Consider the following 22,876-nt stretch of genomic DNA (forward strand, 5'->3'; position numbering starts at 1 on the left):
AACTAGAGCTGGTTAAGCTTTTAGGCTTTTAGCAGCAGTTCATCTGAGATTCATTTGGATGAGGACTCAGAGGCTTCCAGTTTGAGGAAACAGGATCAGCTGAGGAATTGGCAAGGTGAGGTGAGGCTGTGGCTTGTTCTGCTTCTCTGATCTTCCAGCGTTCACCCCAATACATGGCTCTGGGTTTGATTTTTTTTTTTTTTTTTTTTTTTTTTGGTTTTTCGAGACAGGGTTTCTCTGTGTAGCTTTGCGCCTTTCCTGGAACTCGCTTTGGAGACCAGGCTGGCCTCGAACTCACAGAGATCCGCCTGGCTCTGCCTCCCGAGTGCAGGGATTAAAGGCGTGCGCCACCACCGCCCGGCTGGGTTTGATTTTTTAAGACCTTTTAAGATTCGTACTACAAAACACCATGAAACTAAGAACAGTAGCCCTATGGTATGAGATAAAATCGCCCCCAGTGTGGCTGAAAAACACTGCGTGGGACCTTCATGTTACTGTCGTTTCTATGGTTGAAGCGTCTCTGTCAGACTGCACGTCTTCATGCTTGGTGCTCACAGTACCTGTCATTGATCTGATTGCAGGCAACAACCACATGAAAGAGGAGAACTACACTGCTGCAGTGGATTGTTACACACAGGCAATAGAATTGGATCCCAATAATGCGGTTTATTACTGCAACAGGTAAAGCGGCAACGTGTCAGTGCGCTCAGTCCGGAACACTGGGATTCACAGCTCTGAAAGGCAGATGTCAAATACGCTTGTTTAGAAAAATTCCAAAGTACAGGAATGTAGCAATAACGCCCACACTACCACCACCCGTTCACCATGTCCGAGCGAGGGGCTGTGGATCAAAAAACAGAGACAAAAGACAGCGGGTCATTCACCTCAGCAGAATGCCGTTTATTGAAAGAGGGAGGAAACCTTAAATACAGGCTTACAGCACAATGGGAGAACTCCAGAGGGCAGAAGTTCGCTACTGATGTTTACAATCTTGCATCTAATCTGTTAACGCCCAATATGCAGGATACACAAACAAGGAACTTCCCTTAAGCATTCAGGAGGGTGGAAACCGGCAGGGAATTAGCATAGGGAGGACATCAAGGTCAAGGTCAGCAAGCAAGTCAACAGTTACCCAAAACGGGGGCCAGGGACCTACACAGGAAAATAAGCTGAAGGAGAAAAAAAATAAAAAGAAAGCCATTAGCTTCATTCAGAGACCACCAGACTTAATATTCTTTTAGAATATTTTGTCTTACAGGAGCACAATTTTAGATTCAGCTTTGTTCACTGGACATGCAATAATTGTGTCTTTTTTTTTTAAGATGCGGGCGTGTCTCGTGTAGGTCGGATTAGTCTAGAACTTCCTGTGTAGCTGAAGATAGCCTTAAACTCTGGTCCTCCTGCCTCAGCTTCTGGAGTTCTGGGACAAATCTACCATACCCAGTTCATGTGGTGCTGGGAATTGAAGAGGGTTTTGTACGTACTGGACAAGCACTCTACCAACTGTGGTACATGTCCTAAGTTTTCGAAGTTCTTCACAAGCATTATTTAAATAGTCATTGTTACCTTTTATTCCCTTTTGTATTTCCAGCACCTATAACTGGGGCTAGCAAACAAGCATTTAGTGTTGTATTTGAATCAGTGGGTGGACTGTTTCTTTTATTTAACCTTTTATCTACCGTGGGCGCTAAGGTTGTTTCTATTTTTCCAGTGTCATCTAGATTCAGTGAACATCTGTGTTTCTTATTTTTTTTTCTGGATTTTAGAGCTATCCATAAAAAGCATTTGTTGGCTTACCAGTTACAAACATTTAAAAATTTGAAGGTAATTGAAAAATTGTTCTAATTTCTTTTGTTTCCTGCCCTAGGGATAAACATGTCTATTTTTGACATGCTCTTTATGAGCATTAGGTTCCCTAATTATTAATTATCACTATTCTACTAGTGTTTTCATATAAAGTATTGTATTGCATATAAATTATTGTATTTCATGTTTACTGGCTAGTCAGGCAGGGCATTTTTAACAGTGTTGGTTATGTGTGGTTAGGGTTCTCCTGAAGTTTCTTATTTATTGTTTTAATTATTGTATGTGTGTGATGTGTATATGTGTGAGAGAGGGTACACACGTGAATGTGGAGCTTTTGGGAGCTTGTCTTCTCCTTCTCATGTGGGTCTGGTGATGGTATTCAGGTCAGCACTTGCATAGTAGTTACTCTTACGTGCTGAGCCATCTCACTTTTTAGTGTTTTAAAATTTTTATTCTGTGTATGTGTGTGTCTTAGTTTGGGTTTTTATTGCTATGAAGAGACACCATGACCACAACAACTCTTACAAAGAGAATATTTAATTGAGGGTCTTGCTTCCAGTTTCAGAGGTTCAGTCCATTATGATCATGACAGGGAGCATGGAGGTGTGCAGGCAGATACGGTTCTGGAGCTACGCCTTTCAGGCAACAGGAAGTCGACTGAAAATCACACTGAGGGAATTCTGAGCAAAAGAGACCTCAAAGCCCGCCCCCACAGTGACACACTTCCTCCAACAAGGCCACACCTCCTAATAGTGCCTCTTTATTTGGGAGCCATTTTCTTTCAAACCACCACAGTGTGTGTGAGCGGGTGTGCGCTTGTGTGCGCTTGTACTCGTACGTGGAACTCAGAGTCGACTTTGGGCTTCTTCCTCTATTGCCCTCTGCTCTATTTTGAGTGTCTCTCACTGAATCTAAAGCTCACAGACGCTGCTACATCAGCTGGCCAGCTAGCCCGAGGTTTGCCCGCTCATTGTGGGGGTTACAGGTGGTGCTTGCTGACACACCTGAACCAGCCATTGGTGCTAGCATCTGGGAGAGAGAGAAACTGCGCTTTTTATTGCAGATTCCTCGTTGGTGTAGACTCTAAATGATGGCTTCTTATAAATGCCCATTTTGCCTTTGGGTATTATGAGTATTTTTCTGACTTTCATTTAGAATACTATACACATCTGCTAAAACAAAAACAAAAACAAAACAACAAACAAACAACACCAGCACTCAGGAGGTACTGATCTCAGTGAGTTGGAGGCCATCCTGGTCGACGTAATGAGTTCCAGGCCAGCCCAGATATACATAGTGAGACCCTGTCTCAAAAAAACCAAACCAAATCAAAACAAAAGCCACCAAAATAATTTTAGGGAGATGTAAGTGTAGAATTATTGCTTATGTCATTTCTTTAGCAGTTTTGCCCTCAGCTTAAAAGAAGGTGAGCTAGCATTGTGTCACAAAAGGTTGGTGAGCCGCTCTGCCAAGTAGTAACGAAGTCACTTTTGAGCATACCCTTTGAGCACACTTTTTTTTTTTTTTTTTTGGTTTTTTCTTGGTTTTTCGAGACAGGGTTTCTCTGTGTAGCTTTGCGCCTTTCTTGGGACTCACTTGGTAGCCCAGGCTGGCCTCGAACTCACAGAGATCCGCCTGTCTCTGCCTCGCGAGTGCTGGGATTAAAGGCGTGCGCCACCACCGCCCGGCTGAGCACACTTTTGTACACACCTGTCATCCCAGCACTCAGGAAGGCTGAGACAGAAAATTAAGTCCAGCTTAGGCTGCACAGTATGATGCTGTCTCAAAAAGAAGAGGAGGAGGAGGAAGAGAAGAAATCCTGCTGTGTAAACTTCTTCTTTTGCCCTTAATGTATAGTTATTTGTAGAAGGGTTGACTCCACAAAGAACTGAATGAGCCATCCTGGGAACCTCCGTTTTATTTGTTTACAAACACGTAAAAAACAAATGAATCATTCTAAGTCTATCTCAGAAAAACAGAAAACCCAAAAATAGAGGAAGAGGAATTCTCCCAAGCTACGTTTTGATATTTGAATCACGGACTTTGTAACTAGATAAATATACATAATGTTTTAACTTAATTTGGTAGATGAGACCTTGAAAATAAATTTCAGAGTATCATGAGATATTATGGCAAGATATAAATATTATTGTAAAATTGCTTGGTTATAGAGTACAGTAAGCCATATACTTGTTATATATGAAAAATGCGAGCCTAAGTAAATAATTCATTTTTCATGAGATTAGAATTCACTAATAATCATATGTCTGCTACAACTGGGTTAGAGATTTTGGAAGATATCTATTCTTGCTTTTAATTACTGTTAAACTGAAATGAATGAATATACTTCTCTTTCAAATTTAAATAGGCTCTTTCCCCTGAGGAGTTCAGTCATAGGGCATGCTGTTGAATTTTAAACAGTTAGAAAGGTTTATTTGCCTACTTAACACAAATGCTGAATAAAACTTCAGGGTAATTTTGTGGATTTGGGGGTTACAGGCTGCTGTAACCTTGCCAACGACCACTTCTGCCCCGGCCAGCGGGGTGTCAATGGGGGCGACCCACCTGTGGGAGAGAATGAAAGGTATGGGGAGACACGAGAGAAGACAGCAAGATAGTGTTCTGATCAAGCTCCAAATTTTATTCTCCTCAGCAAGGCTTATATATGGAGGGGGAGGGGGCAGGAAGGAGGGAAGGGGTGCACGACGTGCTGTACGTGCAGGTGAAGGGGGGCGTGCAGGTGAAGGACTACATGCAAGTCGTGAGGCTGCTAGGTGGTAAGGTCACTGGTCAGGGCCCATTGTTCTGTTGCTATGCTACCTGACCTACCTGACCTGTTCTTTATCTTTGGGGGCATCTGGTTTAGGGCAGGGGCTTGTTCTCTGGCCTAGCTAGTACTTTTCCATGGTCCATGTTTGGTCCCTGACACACTTCCATTTTTCTTAGCCATCTAGCTGCTTAGAATTGGAGGCTCAGACTCCCAGGTAGGAACCTGGTTCTCCTTACCCTATTTCACGGTTTAATGCTCGTTAAAATGTTTCGCACCCACCGAGTGCACTGGGATGAGCTACACTTTACTTTGTCGAGAAGTGCGACTCTGGCATTTACCTTCTAGTTTGGCTTTGAAGGATACTGGTGATAGTTAGGCTCACTTCAGATACAGAGAAGACACGAATCCTTCTTTGTCCTTTTGGTTGGAAGCCTAGCCTTCAACTGCTGAGTCATCTCTCCAGCCCATGAGTCCTTCTTTGTCCTTTTGGTTGGAAGCCTAGCCTTCAACGACTGAGTCATCTCTCCAGCCCCTGAGTCTTTCTTTGTAAGCCTAGGTTTTTTTTACTTTTTTTTTTTTCTTGAGCGTCTAGCACTTACCACACAAGCTAAACTTACATAGGTTTAGCATGTTTTCCCTACTGCTAGATGCGGATTTGTATTCTTTCTTACCCCAAAGAGAAGAGACTGGGGCATATCTTGTATGCACTGTAACAGTAGCACTGTGCCTCCCAGGAACTCACACAGTTTTGCCTGATAAACAGAGAGCTACTGGAGAAATATAAGACATTTCCAGTGATATTGAAGCAAGTAGATTACCTACCGCATTAACACCTGTGCCCATAAAACAACAAATGATTGCATGTGGGCACTTTTACAGTGCTTCTTCTGTTTCTGAAAACACTTAGTGTTCACACTTCTCCTGTGTTGGGTGCTGGGTCTGTTGCTCTTTTTCTAGTGGGCTCTTGCTATTGGGATAGATGGTTGAATCACCTAAGGTAGTAAATGGAGTAAAAGATACAAGAAGGAGACAGGGAACTTGTGTGGAATTAAACTTGGGTGATGAGGAAAGAGTTGGAAGTAGTTTGGAAAGACATAGAATTTGGATCGACAGACGAGAATGGAAGACATTTCAGGTCGGAGAGCAGTGTTTCCAATGTAGAACTGGGGGCTGGGCAATGGCTCAGTTGGTAAAGGAGCCGCTCTGCGAGCATGGGGATATGAGTTTGATCCCCAGAACCCACATTTTTAAATAATCCAGGTGCCATGGTGCACATTTGTCCTCTTGGGGGCTAGAGCCAGAGATAGGTTGGACCTAGGGGCTTGCTTGGTGAGGCAGCACAGGCTAGCTGGTGGGTTCCAGGCCAGTGAGAGATCATATCTGAAAAAGGAAGGTAGATGGCACCTTGTTCTCTGGCTTCCCCGTGTGCCCGCACACACAAATAAAGTTCAGAATCATCAGGGCATCATCAGGGCATCGTCGATGAACGGTCTTGTTAAATAGGAAACACAGAGTCAATGCAGAGATGAAAGCCCAAGAGGTCAGAGCTAAGAGCCTTACCCTTCCTGCTGCAACTATCCTCTTCAGCCAAGAGACCTACTTCCTGTGTGTCTGTCTTTATATAGACTTTCTGTTCTGCCTTCTCATTGGTTGTAAACCCAACCACATGACCTCCTCGTCACTGCCCATCTATACAGACCTCCAGGTCTTCTATGGTTGGTATTGAGATTAAAGGCGTGTGTCTCCATGCTGGCTGTATCCTTGAACACAAAGAGATCTGCCTAGCTCTGCCTCCTAAGTGCTGGGATTAAAGGCATGCACCACCACCACCCAAGCTTCTGCTATGGCTTGCTATTAGCCCTGACCCCCAGGCAACTTTATTTATTAACATACAAATAAAATCACATTTCAGTACAAATAAAATATCATCATAGGGCATTGTGACAAAGATGACTAGTACCACCATCTAGTCGCTTTAGTTCTGAGAAGGATGGGAATAGGAGCCTATGATTTTACATTTTGCTTTTGTATTTTTTTTCTAGCAGATTTCTAAAGTTAGTCCCCTGAGATACTTGATCAGTGAATCTCAGCTCTTCTACTCACTTGCTGTGTGACCTTTGAGCACTCACTCATCCTTTGTAAGAACCTGTCTCTCTCCTTCTTTCCTTCCTTCCTTTTTTTTTTCCCCCCGACACAGGATTTTTCTGTAGCCCTGGCTGTCCTGGAACTCGCTTTGTAGACCAGGCTGGCCTCGAACTCAGAGATCCGCCTGCTTCTGCTTTCCAAGTGCTGGGATTAAAGGCCTGCGTCACCACCACTGACTGATAATCTGTTCCTTTAGTTATAAAATAAACATGATACTAGCCACTTCAAAGTGCCCTGTTAGGGGTGGTAATATATACAAAGAGCCTAGCTAGACCTAGACTTCAAATATTTCTTTCAAAATACATTGTTGCTAGGCATGATGGCACATGCCTTTAATCTCAGCACCCAGGAGGTAGAGGCAGGCAGATCTCTGTGAGTACCAGGCCAACCTGGCCTACATAATAAGTTTCAGGACAGCTGGGGATACATTGTGAGATCTTGTCTCTAAATAAATAAGAGTGTAGCACAGGTGACATACACCTATAATCTTAGTACAGAGACTGAGGTAGGACTGCCTTCAGGGTGAGGCCATCTGTGCTACATGGCAAGTTCGATGTGAGCCTGAGTTATATAGTGAGACCTTCGCCAAAACAAAACCAGACTCAGGCTAGAGAGGTGGCTCAGCAGTTAAGAGCAGTGACTACTCTTCTAGAGGACCCGGGTTCAATTCCCAGCACCCACAGGCAGCTCACAACTGTCTGTAACTCCAGTTCCAGAGAATCGGGCACCCTCACATAGACACACATTGCAGACAAAACACCAGTGCACATAAAAGTGAATCTTAAAAAAAAAATGAAATTCTAAATCAACTAAATGACCCCCTCCAAAACTAAAAACAGCTTTTTTCAGTTCTAAGAATAGGTTTTGTTATAACAATTATCGATGGCTGAGGAAATGTGCACTAGCTGTGAGTTTTTCTGCCTTATTTTCTGTACAAATAGAACACAAGTGATATTCACGCTTTTGTTCTAAAGGCGAGGGAAGGGAAGGTGTCTACAGACATGGCCTATCTGCCTGCATTGTTGTTCTGAAGTTCACTATTCCTGCTCCGTGAGCAGACAGTGCAAGCATAGTACAGACACGTTGTCATGCGTGCTCAAGTTGACACGTTTGGCTTCATCCGCGCGAGGCTCCAGTGCATCCTGGTTTTGCTTTCTTTCCAGGCCTCTGAGCTGCATAAATCCACGTTCACCTTAGCTTGTCAGGATTGAAGCACAGGACTGTCCAGAGGGCTTCTCATGGAAAGGTGCTAGCCCACAAGCCTGATGACCTGAGTTCAGGCCTCACAGTGCCTGCTGTAGGAAAAACCATCCCCAAACGTTGTCCTCTGAACTCCACGCGTGTTCCGTGGCATGTGTGTGCCCACAAACGTAGACACACACGCACACAACACACACACACACACACACACACACACACACACACACACACACACACACACGGAAACACAGGCACACTGTCTCCTGAGCTGGATCTCCTGGTTTTGTTCCCCATTGTCAGCATGGGAGGACAGTGATCAGAGACTCTTCAGCCATGCTCCTTTGCCCCATATGCCTTTAAATTTTAAAAAAGAAGCTAAAGGGGTGGAACAGGGCTGGGGCTGCAGCTGAGCGGTAGAGTACTTGCCTAGCATGTGCGAAGACCTGGACTAGTGCCCAGTACCATGTCTGACTCCTCACACTTACAGTTTTTTTAAATTGAGAAAAAAGATGGTATGTTAATTTTTAAAATAAGCTCTAAACTGTGATCTTATTCTAAGATGGAAGGGCCTCAGTTAAGCTGTATGAAGAATGGTTGACAGAGAGGTAGACTCGAAGCTGCCTTTTCTGAGAGGCATGGTAAAATATACTTGTAATCCCAGCTCTAGAGAGGTTCGAGACCAGTCTGAAGAAGGAGAGTTCAAGACCAGCCTGGCTACATAACAAGATAGTGACTCAAAATGACAGCTGAAAATCAAAATGCAAACGAAGTCAAAGACGGAAAAAACCTTTTCTCATCTTTCTCTCTCCCTCCCCTCTCCCTTCCTTCCTCCCTCCCTCCCTCTTTCTTTTTTATTGTTTTGAGACAAGGTCTTATATAGCTCAGACTGACCTTGAATTCACTATGTGGCTAAAGCTGGCCGGGAATTTCTGATCCTCCTGCCTCCACCCCCTGAGTCCTGGGATGACAAGTGTACCATCAACTGTTGCCATCTTTTCTTTATAGTCAGCTAGCCTTTTCTCTTCCCCTTCCCTGCCCTGGACTCTAGCACGGTTGAGAGCAAGGATGCTGTCTGTACCCATCATTCTCAGAAAGTGTCTGTGTCCCTGCAGGTCCCCAAAAGATGCGTTAGCTTAGTGGTGGAGCACTTGCCTAGCGTGTGCAAAGATCTGGGTTTGATACTCGGTTCTAGCTGAGTTAGAATGTTCCATTAGGAGAAGCCTGGAGTGGTCATGCAGCGGAGAGCAAGCAGGAGGCACATAGAAATTTCAGCTGAGTTATAATGTTCCATTAGGAGAAGCCTGGAGTGGTCGGGCAGTGGAGAGCAAGCAGGAGGCACACACAACTTTCAGGTGAAATGATTTGTTTACAGCCAGAGCCAGGCACACAGTTCAGTTTTATCTTTCACCTTCGACTTCTCAGGAAGTGTCAATTCTAGAAGAGATTCTGGTTAGTAGGTTTGTAATTATCAGTTCGGCTACTTGAGTTGGCAGGATTCAGGCATTGGTTCACTGTCTGAACTGGTTTTCTTCATGCAACTTAAACCTTGGGCAGAATACGCTAGTAGATATGAACTACGATGATCACCAGTGTGTGAGAGCTTTCTATGGTGGGCAGAAATGGAGCTCTCTCTGAGGATGCACTTCATCCCTTCCTTACTGTAATGGCACAGAGTTTTAGTTATGGACGTTTTATAGGTTAGAAGGTCAAATTGGGCAACAACATGAGGTCTTTTCCTTTTCTTTCTTTTCTTTTTTTTTCTTGAGACAGGGCCTCACTGTGTCGTCCTGGAACTTGCTATGTGGAACAGGTTATCCTCAAACTCACATAAATCTGCCTCACCAATGCTGGGATTAAAGGCATACATTACCATGTCTAGTGAAAGGATGAGTCTCTTGTTGTTTCATAATCTACTTTCTGGATTATTTGTGTGCCAGCCATTAATATGCATATTAGTTGTGAAGGCTGATCTCCAAAAATCATTATCAGAGCTAATCTACACTAGATATGATTATTTCTTACAGAAATTTTGGGAGATCTGTATTCCCAGTTCAATGTCTAGGATTATCAGTGTCACTTTTAGCTGCCTGTCCGAAGGACTGGTTTTATAGAACACTATTCATGGATCGCTAACTAACATTTGGCCGTTGACTTGGGACATTCATTGTTGATGGAAAACAATAGTGGTTGTATAAGTCAGGGTTCTCTAAAGGAACAGAACTGATGGAATGAAAAAAATATCCCGTGTGTGTGTGTGTGTGTGTGTGTGTGTGTGTGTGTGTGTGTGTGTGATTTATAGTAGAATATTATTTTAAGGCGTGTTACTTTTGTTTATGTTGCATTTTTTTTAACTGTGAAGCTGTGTTACTGTGCCTGTCTAAAACACCTGATGGTCTAATAAAGAACTGAATGGCCAATAGTGAGGCAGGAGAGAGAAATAGGCAGGGCTGGCAGGCAGAGAGGATAAATAGAAGGAGAAATCTGGGAGGAAATAAAAAAAGAGAAGAAGATGATCTAGGAATGAGAGAGGAAGGAGGAGGACTCCAGGGGCCAGCTACCCAGCTACCCAGCAAGTCACAGAGTAAGAGTAAGATTTACAGAAGTAAGAGAACAGGAAAAACCCAGAGGCAAAAGATGGGATAATTTAAAGTTAAGGAAAGCTGGCTAGAAACAATCCAAGCTAAGGCCAGGCATTCATAATTAAGTATAAGTCTCTATGTGTGATTTATGTGGGGGCTGGGTGGTAGGGCCCCCCAAAGAGTGAAATACCAACAACAACAGGCTGACAGGCTGTAGCCCGAGTAGTCCAACAATGGCTATCTCCTGACAGAAAGGCTAAGAATCAAGTACTTGTCCAGTTTGGGAGACTGAATGTCTCAGCAGTCCCAGTCTGGTCCTGGAGTCCCAGGGAAGTCACAGAGAGCTGCCCATTTTCAGTCTGTGTGGGAATTCCAAAGAAGTGGATTCTTACACCAGCAAAGGATGCCTCAGGAACAAGATAGATGAACTTGCCAGCAAGAGTGAGGAAAAAGCAAGTTTCCTTCTTTCATGTCCTTTTGTGGGGGCCACATCTTCTGATGAGGTAGGTCAGTGAGGAGCGTGGTGTTTTAGTCATAGCTGGGGAGCTGTCTCAGTGGGTAAAAAACGCTTGTTTCACAAGGCTGGTGATCCCAAGCATCTGAGTTCAGATCCCAGAACCATATAGAGCTAGCATCTGAATTCCCAGCATGCCCCTGGGGATAGGAGGGGAGGCAGGAGACTCTCCAGAAGCTCAGAGCCAACTACCCTGCTTTATGAAGCTGGAGGAGACCATGTCTCAAGGTCGAAGGTGAGGGTGTCTGCCACACATGAATACACATAGGTACACACACACACACACACACACACACACACACACACACACACACACACACATTCATCAGTTCTCTTGTTTCCATGTGTGGTACTAGAGAGGCTTGGAAGTCCCTAATGTCATTACCGTTGATTATTTTCAAGGAAGACAGAAGGTTGACTGGGTAGTTAAACAAACGAACAAAAAGTTTGGGCCATTTAGATGACAAACGTTGAGGATAAGAGAAGAATAAAGGTAGCAAGTGCTTCTCAGGTTGTGGGTGAGCTTAGCAAGCTGGGGAGAGTGGGGGTGTTTGTTGTGTTGTGGACTTTTGTCTGTAGGCTCAAGAACCTGAAGAAAGTCCGTTTCTGAGTTTGTAACTACTCCCCCCCCCCAAAGAGCTTCCTGCCTTTATTATTAGAAGGGATCTCAGGTTTTGGAGGTACAGTGTTTGAAGGGTCACAGCATGCCCTTGGAGGGTCGTGTTATCGCCTGCTCTGGCTCTGGTGCCTGAGCTCATAGAGCTTTCTCTGCTGCTGATACTTCTCGTTGGCCTCTGAGGATGAATCTTAGGGCTTCTCCCTTTCCTCCCCATTTCTCATCTGCGTGAACTCTTCCTACTTGGCATTATTATTATTGACAGGTCATCATTACTAAGATGTTTCCCGAGGCAGATGCTGTGCTCCTAGAGTTGGGCTCTCCAGCCTTCTGCTGAAGTAGATCCTGAGGTCTTCTGTGGGAAGTTATAACCTTCCAGAGACTGAAAGAAACAAAGTTTAGTCTGTGTCAGAAGCGAATGGATGAGAGAAAGTATGAATGGGTTGGAGAATTTTGGTATGCGTTAACCTTCCTATTAAAGTGACCAATCCATAGCAACTGCTCTCTTTTATGCCCCTCCAGTGGTCCAGATGCCCCAGTATTTTCAGTTTGCATTTCAGGCAAATTGAGAGGCAATAAATAGGTAGGTGGGTGTATGACCCACACGTTTGTCTTTTCTGTAAAGCGAAGGGGAAAAGGACGCTTACATATTTTTTTCGGATGTTTTAAGCTGTTTTTAAATTGTTGTATAATTAGACAGTTTGACTCAGAAATTTATAAAGGGTGATGTAAAAACTCGGACAAGAACTGTGCAGTTTCGTGCCTGAAAAGCCTGGACTGGTGCCTTGAAAGCTGCCTGATTCTAATGTTTTTTCCTCTAAGGGCTGCTGCTCAGAGCAAATTAAGTCACTACACAGATGCGATAAAGGACTGTGAGAAAGCAATTGCAATCGATTCCAAATACAGCAAGGCCTACGGAAGGATGGGGTAAGTGCTCGGAGAATGGCCAGAGTACTGCCAAGTAATGCCGTGTATGCTGTTGTCAAGGTTTGATGTTGAATATCCTAACATTGCACGCTGTGCGATAATAAATAAATGTAATAAAGTGGAGGAAATGATTATACTTGAGAATGAGGTCAGCAGCGGGTATTTCACGACTGACTGGTTGTTGGAGAAAATCACAAACCTGTGTGAGAAAACTCACTTCGTAGCCTGGGCCATAAAAACACAAAAAAAGGTTCATAGGTCCCTAACTGTGTAGTTTCCCTGGAAACCATTATTTAGTATTTGTTAGTTTTGTGTTCATGGAGACTTTATAAGATTTAATTTCTGTGAGTGAGAATTGACTGTATGTGCTATTGGATCTCTTAAATTCTGTCTGAACTCCATACTCAATATATTCTATTAATTTTTATCTCTGTATTTGAATAATTCATAGACATTTTGAATTTCATGTGTTTCAAACAGCTTTTGCTCTTTTCTTAAATCTTTCCTCGGCATTCTTCTACCCAGTGCTTAGGTCAAAAGCTGAGTTGTTTTTCATCCATCTCATCTGCTGGCACTTCTGGTCTGTTCTCATTTTCTTACATATCTTGGATTCAGTTGTTGACTAGCTTGCTTATAAGCCTACCCCAAATTGCCACCTTTTACCTAGTCTACTTTAGTAACCTCCCAACTGGTTTTTATGCCTCAATTCTACACCTCACCAATGTTTATCCTCTATAGAGAAGCCAGGGTAAACCTTTTAGAGCATGGTCCAAACAAGCTGAGTTATCTAAGTAGATAGAACGTTTGCCCATCGTTCAGGTAGCCCCAGATTTGAGCCCCAGCATTGCATAAACTGGGTTTGGTACTGCACGCCTACAATCCCAGCATTTTGGAGGAAGAAGCAAGAGGATCATGAGTTCAAGATCATCCATGGCTACATAGCAATGTTGAGGCCAGCCTGGGCCACATAAGACCCTGTCTCAAACCTGCCCACCAAACGCCCAGGGTATAACTCAAAACATAGCAAATCATTCTATTACAACTGTAGTTAAAAAGTCTGAACTATACAGGGTCCCGTACGATCTAGCATAGCCATGATCTCTCTGCCTTGTTTCCTGTGTTCCAATCTGTGTGCCTTTTTGTCCTATACGTTAAGCATACCACACCTACATCTTTCTTTGTGTTTACTGCTGAGTCTGGGTAATCCTCTCGAAACTTCTCTCTAATTACTTTCTGTCAGTCACATCGTCTGGGTGTGGCCATTTTTGAACCAACTTTGCTGTCATTTTCCATAATATTACCCATTCTGTAAGGATGCTTGTTGCCTGTGCTCCTCAGGTGGAATTTTCTTAAAGTTAGGAACTTCTTTTTTTTTTTTTGGTTTTTTCAAGACAGGGTTTCTCTGTGTAGCTTTGCGCCTTTTCCTGGAACTCGCTTGGTAGTCCAGGCTGGCCTCGAACTCACAGAGATCCTCCTGGCTCTGCCTCCCGAGTGCTGGGATTAAAGGCGTGCGCCACCACCGCCCGGCATAAGTTAGGAACTTTTAAAACACTGTGGAATGCGCTGGGCGGCGGTGGCGCACACCTTTAATCCCAGCACTCGGGAGGCAGAGCCAGGCGGATCTCTGTGAGTTCGAGGCCAGCCTGGTCTACAGAGCAAGATCCAGGACAGGCACCAAAACTACATGGAGAAACCCTCTCTTGAAAAACCAAAAGAAACCAAAAAACTGTGGAATGCTCAAGATTTAAAATAGTACGTGGTACATAGTAGGCTTTCACTAATTATTGACAATTAATTGGAAACTCTGCTGAGGGTTCTTCAAGATTTACTAATAGAAAACTAGTTGGGTTTTAAGAATTTCTTATTTTATCTACATAAGAAGTCAGTCAGGTAATCCAGAAAAGAAAGGATTAAATTAATTTGTTTTAAAAACAATCCTAGAACAAACAAGACACTCAATACTATCTTTTCATACATACTATTACTGCTTAATTCTGATGTGATTTTCAAGCAAAGTATAGGTTGGGAAAGGTAAACATTGAAATTTAATAATGTGTAGACTTGTGCCTGTGATGGTAATTTATTATTTGAATTACAAGAGATCCTTAAGATGAGGAACTGGGGCCACTGGGGTGGCTCAGCAGGTAAAGGCACTTGCTGTGGAAGCCTGATGATCCCCGCTCAGTCCCCTAGTCCATGTTAATGTGAAGGAAAAGAGCAAGTCAGTGGTTGCCCTCTGGCCTCCGTATTTGTCCCGTGGCATGCCTCCCTCTTAATAAATAAATCAATAGTTTTAAAAAGCTGTAGGAAGTGAAACAGTTAAAAAAAAAAGTAGGAGACTAATGTTTATTATTGTTCAAGTTCTTTTAGGAAGGAAGAACGTGGGATGCTTTGACGTACACAGTATTTAGGTGCAGAGGTGTCCCGCCTGTGGGCTGCATGGTTCCAAGACAGCGATGAATGCAGCCTGACACATCTGTTGTTGTTGTTATTATTATTATAAGGTCAAAAGGTTTGACACTCTTGGTTTATTAGAATCCTTGGAAATGGTGTCAGCATCATGGATTTACATGATCACAAGATTGCTGGCACAAATCTTTCTTTGGCTCAGCCTAGAGATTCATAAAGCAAATTATTTACACGTACACGTCGGTCTTAAGAAAATAGAAAGGTAAATATGTTTCGTCTCTGACCTGTGCGAGACAACAATCAAACAGAAAGAGACAATTCAGGCTTATAGAATCTTGGAGTTAGAGAGAATTTTAGTGCTAGCTCTCTGAACCATAGTATAATGAGGGATTCAGTGTAATCGGGATTAGAATTGAATATCATTTGTCGTCATGATACCGTGCTGTGCTGTCGTATAACTCTGCTCTGTTTCCTAAGGCTGGCCCTCACCGCCATGAATAAGTTTGAAGAGGCAGTTACAAGCTACCAGAAGGCACTGGATCTTGATCCTGAAAATGATTCCTATAAGTCAAATCTAAAAATAGCAGAACAGAAGTTAAGAGAGGTGGCTAGTCCTGTAAGTTGTCACTGTGACGTCTGTGAAGTACATCTGTCCTTCACCGTTGATTGACATCATAGTGGCTGAAATGAATCTCAGATATACCTTTTTTTCCAGACAGGAACTGGGCTGAGCTTTGACATGGCTAGCTTGATAAATAACCCGGCGTTCATCACCATGGTGAGTATACTTTCCTTTTGATCTACTGGTTGCTGTCCACTATATATTTGCAAACCTTTTCTGCCATACTTTTAAAGGAGGTGCAATCTTTCAGTAGTTGCTGGCGTTGACCCAAACCCCTGGGTTCAAGTAATTCTCCTGCATCCGTCTCCCAAGGAACTGGGAGTGCAGGCTCCAAAATGTTTCAGAAATGAAGGAGTTTGTGGTAAGTGGCAGATGTTTATGGCAGAGGCAAAGACAGAGGTGCTTCACCTCGGAGGGAAGCCAGGGTGGATCTTAGAAAGGCCGTAGCTTTCCTAAACTGGAATGTAAAAGTCAATGTTTATGTGACTTGTGTTCTTTATAAGACAATACTCGTATTTTTTCATTAGATTGCCACTTTGCAAATCTGTGAAAGGTTAAAAACCACTGTCTGGGGCTGGGGAGACAGCTCTACAGATAACAACAGTGCTTGCTGCACTAGCTGGTGATCCCAGTTGAATTCCTGAGATCCATATGGTGGAATGAAAGAACTGACTCCCACAAGGTGCCTTTTGACCTCCACACAAGCACAGTGGCGTACACACACACACACACACACACACACACACACACACACACACCCCACACTCTCTCAATCAATCAATCACTAAATGTAATTTAAAACCCCAATGTCATATAAAACTGGTCCTAGGAAGATATATCTATCAATTTATGTCTGAGGATTTTGATTATAGCGATTACCCAAGCTTGCCCCTCAGTATTGTTGCCTGCTTTCTGTTCTAAGAGTTTATGTTTTTAAAAACAGTCTGTCTTGGCTGGGCAGTGGTGGTACACGCCTTTAATTCCAACACTCAGGAGGCAGAGGCAGGCAGATCTCTGTGAGTTCGAGGCCAGCCTGGTCTACAGAGCGAGATCCAGGACAGGCTCCAAAACTATACAGAGAAACCCTGTCTTGAAAAAAAAAACACCCAAACAACAACAACAACAAAAAACAAAAAAACCCAGTCTCTCATGTAGCCCAGGCTGGCCTCAAACGTGGTATGTAGCTGAAGATGACCTTGAAGTTTTGATCTTTCTGTCTCCTGAGTGCTGGGATTACAGGCATGCACTACTACATTCAGTTTATGCAGTGCTGAAGACTGAACTGAGGACATCAGCATCCTAGGGAACTAAGCAACACCCTAGACTTTCCCTCTGTTCTTCAAATCAACCAAAGAACTTAGGGGTCTTGGAAAACAATCATGATTCTGTCCAGTGCTTAGTGGGTATAGGATATTACCTTGGTCTATAGTACCCTGTGAATGACTGCATGCTTTGCATGAAAACATTCTGCTGCCTGGCATGGTCGTGCATGTCTTCAGTCCCTGCACTTGGAAGCCTAAGGAAAGAAGATGGCAAGTTTTAGGTCAGCCTTGCCTACGCAGGAATTTGAGACCTGCCTTGGTTACATAGGCAAGACCCTGTTTCAAAACAAAATCCACAAACATTCCATCCTGTGCTATGCTCCTGAAATAGGAAGCAGTTCCTATTCATCTTTGTTCAGAGAAATGTGTTTTATAGTCATCAAATCCTTGGTTCAACTGAAAGACACAGTCCTCTCTCAATCCAGTTGGCCTTCTTGCCTACTTGCTGGCAAGCACATGCCCCCTTTTAAGTCTTGTGGTGTCCTAAAACCTGGCTCGCTCATTTCTAAATTATGAGCAAGTTCTGTTCTCAGGTTATGTTACTGTAACAGAATATGAAAATGGACTTTAGTTTCAGATTAAATTTAATCTCTAAGCTGTTACATACCAAAACAAGGTGTGACAACCCCACGTGGGAGCTGCAGAAGACAAGGGTTCAAAGCACATCTTTTGATTCTTACGAAGGGGCCGGGGTCGGGTTGTGGGTGGACCTTAGTGGCAGAGCACTTGGATAGCATTCTTGAAGCCCTAAGCTTGATCTCCCAGCACTGCTCTAATACATAAATACATAAACACATAAGTAAAGTCAGGGCTGAGAATATAGTTCAGTGTTAGGATATATGCTTAGTGTTCAAGAAGCCCTGGGTTTAATCCTCAGTGATGTCAAAATAAAAGCAGTAGAAATGGATGAAAATTATAAAGAAAATAAATAACAGAAGGACCAGGTTGATAGTTGATTAAAGTGGAGTTCTGAGGATTTGCTGGCCTGCCACTGTTCTCTGTGAAGGAAGCAGGGAGGCCTTCCTTCATCTCCAGCCCGCTACAAAGGGCTGTTCTGATCTCCATAGCACAGTCAGTTGCATACAGCTCCTTGGTGTCATCCTTAAGATACACAATCTCAGACTGGAGAGATGGCTCAGCGGTTAAGAGCACTGGCTGCTCTTCCAGAGGTCATAAGTTCAATTCCCAGCAACCACATGGCGGCTCACAACCATCTGTAATGAGATCTGGTGCCCTTTTCTGGCCTGCAGGCAGAACACTGAATACATAATAAATAAATAAATCTTTAAAAAAAAAAAGAGTACATAATCTCCACCTTTGTGGTGGTGGTGCACACCTTTAACCCCAAATTCGAGGCCAGCCTGGTCTACAGAGGAAGTTCCAGGACAGCCAGGGTTACACAGACAAACCCTGTCTCGAAAAACAAAAAAAAGTACAAGATCTTTATAGTTTTAAGGTTTCCCTTTTTCCTTCTTGGTCCGTTGATCTGATCAGTACTGGCAATGCCCTTCATTAACAGTGTATTTTTTTATTGTCTGTAATCTCACATTCCCTGTTTGATACCAGTTTCCACAGAACCTTCTCTCTCGTACCTTCCCATTTACTTTGTAGAACACACTAAAATGCTACCCAACGTTAGGGTGTGTCTCATCAGGTTTCACCCCTCTACCTTTACAGAATCTTTGTAACATCCCTAAGCATTACTGCTATAGTTTAATGGACAATACTGTTTTTCAATTGCAGGCTGCAAGTTTAATGCAGAACCCTCAGGTTCAACAGCTGTAAGTATAAATAAAGGGCTCCTTCTGCTTTTGCCTTCTCGCTGTCAGGCTCCTAATCCGAGCATATCATCTCACAGTTGATAAAAGTGCACTGAATTCCAGTCACTTAGAACTTAAGGTCAACTTAAACATTTGATCCAGCCCCTTCTGCGGTGCTGATGTATTTGACTGACTTCTCCTTCCTGTGAAGAGTATATGCTCATCTCCGTGGTGTGTCTCTTATTATCCTAGAATGTCAGGAATGATGACAAATGCCATCGGGGGACCCGCTGCTGGAGTGGGAGGCCTAACGGACCTGTCTAGCCTTATCCAAGCGTGAGTGTTTGTCCTCATTTGCTTTCTGTCGGACTGATAAGACGCAGTGAGCAAGAGCAACTTGGGGAGGAAAAGCTTTATTTCAGCTTACAGTTTATAGTCCATCATGAAGGGAAGTCAGAGCAGGAACGTGGAGGCAGGAACTGAGGCAGAGACCACGGAGAAACACTGCCTGCCGGCTTGTTCTCTGTGGTTCTCCCAGCTTGCTTTCTTATACAGTGGGGCACCACCTGTCCGAGGTGGCACCGCCTCCAGTGTACTGGACCCTCACATATTAATCATTAAATCAGAAAAATGTTCCGTAGACTTAACTGCAGGCTAGTCCGATGGAGGCAGCAGTTCTTCAGCCGATATCCCCTCTTCCTTGATATATTTAGGTTTGTGTCAAATTGACAAAAACTAACCAGCCTAGATTGTTGGTTAGTTTAGAACCACACAGTCTGTCTCTAAGGGGTCAAGGCTTTCATCTTCATCTTTTACTATTAAAATGATTTGCCTAATTAAATGTATTAAATCTCTAAGAAGTTGATAAATAGGAGTCACATTTTAAAGTGAAGGGCGGACTATGTGGCCAGCTCTATCTTTTGGGAAAAAAAATCATGCATGTTCACAGGCTTTTTTCTTTCCTCGGGACCATCACATACCGACAGATCAGTCGAGAGCCAGAGTTATTAGCAGTAAAAGTAGGCAGAACCCTGGTGTGATGGCATACACCTTTAATTCCAGCACTTGGGAAGCAGAGGCAAGTGGATTTCTGTGAGTTTCAGACCAGCCAGGTCTATATAATGATACCCTGTTGCAACAAGCAAGCAAGCAAACAAAACCAGGGAGTTTCCATGCATAGTCATAACTGATGGCTAGAGGAGCTGAGGAACAAGTCTTAACTTCCTGTGGGCTCAGAGCATCCACCAAAGAGTTCTGATGTACAGCTAAGTTTTTGCCACTTTCAGTATTGAGTTAGGGTCCTCGGTTTCTTACATGGGAATATCAGTTCTATCATCTACACTTACAGAGGATCCCTAAGGATTGGTGACCTGTTTATTGATGCGCATTCATTGTGATCCCAAATGAAAAGCAATTCATCCTTCACTTTTACCAATGAAAATCCAAGACTTTTTTGTTTTTATTTCGTAGCTTGACTAACTACTCTGGGGTTTAGGTGGTAGTCATATGTCTACTGAAAATAGGTACTAATTAGGTACAGATTCATATTTAAAATTTGTAGAGACGTAGTCTTGCTATGTAGCCCAGGCTAGCTTCCAATTTAGGGTGATCTTCCTGAGTGTGCTGGGATTACAAACATGCCCCCCACCCATACCTGGCTTAAAACCCCCTTTACTTTAGTGGTAGAGCACTCATGTGGGTTTAGTCCCTAGCATCACAAAAATAAGTAAATAAAATGAGTTCCGAAATCACGTTACATTATTCATGTTCGGACCGCTCAGGAAGCTCACTCAAGCCTCCTACACCATGCTTCCTCTCACTGGCCCCACACACCCAAGCACATTGTAGTCTGTTGGAATTGCCCAAGACACTGCCTGTGGAATGTGTGTTTGATACAGCCACTGCCAAGTTTATAGAAAGCCACAGTAACCAAAACCACTCACCACCTTGAATGTTGCGTTTTTAGAGTGATCTTTAAGTGGCACGATTGTCATGTTTCATGCATGTAATCGAAGCCACAAACCCAAGGATGTGTGATAAACTTACCTTATTGTAGTCTCAAGGACCACGTTATTAGAGTTTGAAGGAAAAACCCTAGGGCAGTCAAGCTGTACATCTCAGCAGAGAAGAATTGAGACGAGAAGGGAAAATAAGAACAACAATCCAAACAACAACCCCCTTCCCCATCAAAAAAAAATCAACCCATGCTGTTTGAGTTGGAGGCCAGCATGGAGGTCAGCCACATGGTAGCAACACCATAAGCAACATGGTAGGGAGAGGGGCTTCAGAGAAAGAGCAGGGAAGCCCAGAGTACAGGAAAGTTCTGCGTAGTTTCTGACCAGCATCCGAGTAAAAGAGACAAAAACAGAAGAATAGGAAGTTCGTCAGCACTCAGAAAAGTGAGCAGGCCCCAGGAACCTCATGGCAGCTTGTACAAACTGTCTCAACTCTTTATTGTTTGAGACAAGATTGTATATAGACCATGCTGTCCTTGTCACTATGTAGCTGAGGGTGGTCTTGAACTCTTGATCTTCTTGCCTCTCCCTCCTGACTGCTGGAATATAAATGTGCACTACCATCCTGTTTCAAAACTGTGTATGAGTGTGTTTAATGAAGGGCTGGGATTGGACCTAGAGCCTTAGGAATGCCAGAAAGGGGTCTGTTGGGTTAGAGAGGTGGCTCAGAGGTTAAGAGCACTTGCTTATACAAGAATGACAACTGGACTTCTGATCTTAGCGCCCACGTAAGGACCTGGGCATCCCATACACACCTTTAACTCCAGGTCCAAAGGCGCAGAGACAGGACGGCCACTGGGGCTTGCTGGCTTCCAGCTTACCCAAGAACATGCAAGTGCCAGGTTCAGGGAAAGGCTGGAGTGATAGAGGACTCTCGACATCCCTTCTGGCCTAGGCTTGTGCACCTGCACACCATGTGCACACACACACACACACACACACACACACACACACACACACACACATACACATACACACACCTTTAAAAGAAGTGCTGTCATTGAACTGCATTCCTAGGCTTATGTTAAAACTTTGTCTTTTAAAAATTCGCTTTTTAGCTGGGTGGTGGCGGTGCACGACTTTAATCCCGGCACTCAGCAGGCAGAAGCAGGCGGATCTCTGATTTTGAGGCCAACCTGGTCTACAGAGTGAGTTCCAGGATAGCCAGGGCTACACAGACAAACCCTGTTTCACCACCCACCCCCACTCCCCAAAATAAAAATTTGCTTTTCAGTGACCTCTATTAGGATCCGGCCTGGGAGTTGTTAGGCCTTTCCTAAGAAACTAGGGAGACATGGCGCTAAGAGCATTGTTTCAGGGCATGCTGTAAAGCCGCACACCCTTTAGTCCTTTGATTAATGTGTGGAGGAGTAGATTACATCCAATTCAGGCCTTCCTACTTTAGCCTGGACATTTTGTTTCTTCTTGCCGTCTACACCAAAAGGCTGGCAAGCAAAGGGTGTTTTGTTTCCTAAAAAAAACCCTCTGTCCTGGCTGGAGAGATGGTTCAGTTGGTGGAGAGCTTGCCTTGCTACCATGAAGATGTGAGTTCCATCCCCTGAACACAACTGTAAAAACCAAACAGAGGAGGGGCTGGAGAGGTAGGTAGCTCAGTGGTTAAGAGCACTGGCTGCTCTTCCAGAGGACCCGGGTTCCATTCCCAGCACCCACATAACAGCTTAATAAAATTTAAAAAACAAAAACAAACAAACAATAAACAGAACAAAACCGGAGTGATGGCTTGTAATTCCTGTTTTGGGGTGCTAGGAATGGGAGCATCCCTGGGGCTCACTGGTGTAGTGGCCAGCCTAACCTATATTGCAGCTTTCTGGCCAGTCGATAAACCCTGTCTGAAAACAAACAAAAAAGCTAGACTGTACTTGATGAACAAATACTAATACCTGCCTTCATGTGCACCTGTACAAACATGAAATACATAAAGTGCATGCTCGCGTGCACACACACACATACACCATGCAAACTCTGTCTTATAGTAATGCTATGTGGAATATTGGTAATGTTATGGTTCTTTTTTTTTTTTTTAAGAACTCAGAACCTCTGGAAGAGCAGTCAGTGCTCTTAACCTCTGAGCCATCTCTCCAGCCCATGTTATGGTTCTAAAACTTGTGTTTATAGGAAAAATTCCCGACAGTTCATTTTGCATGAGTATTCATTCTGTGACTTGGAAAGT

General features: G+C 43.6%; 1 protein-coding gene across 3 annotated transcripts in view; it reads left to right on the forward strand.

The window, feature by feature from the left end:
* The window catches only part of Sgtb (small glutamine rich tetratricopeptide repeat co-chaperone beta), a 40,539-nt gene that overhangs the window by 15,341 nt on the left and 2,322 nt on the right, over positions 1 to 22,876 (forward strand). For all 3 annotated transcript variants that reach the window (XM_052743425.1, XM_052743424.1, XM_052743423.1), the window contains exons 5-10: positions 582 to 681; positions 12,453 to 12,557; positions 15,444 to 15,582; positions 15,682 to 15,744; positions 18,654 to 18,691; positions 18,923 to 19,006. In XM_052743425.1, coding sequence (XP_052599385.1) covers positions 582 to 681; positions 12,453 to 12,557; positions 15,444 to 15,582; positions 15,682 to 15,744; positions 18,654 to 18,691; positions 18,923 to 19,006 — 529 coding nt within the window. The remainder of the gene's footprint in view (positions 1 to 581; positions 682 to 12,452; positions 12,558 to 15,443; positions 15,583 to 15,681; positions 15,745 to 18,653; positions 18,692 to 18,922; positions 19,007 to 22,876) is intronic.

Source organism: Peromyscus californicus, unplaced genomic scaffold (assembly GCF_007827085.1).
Source record: "Peromyscus californicus insignis strain IS unplaced genomic scaffold, ASM782708v3 Scaffold_18__1_contigs__length_77618521, whole genome shotgun sequence".
Taxonomy (NCBI): Eukaryota; Metazoa; Chordata; class Mammalia; order Rodentia; family Cricetidae; genus Peromyscus; species Peromyscus californicus.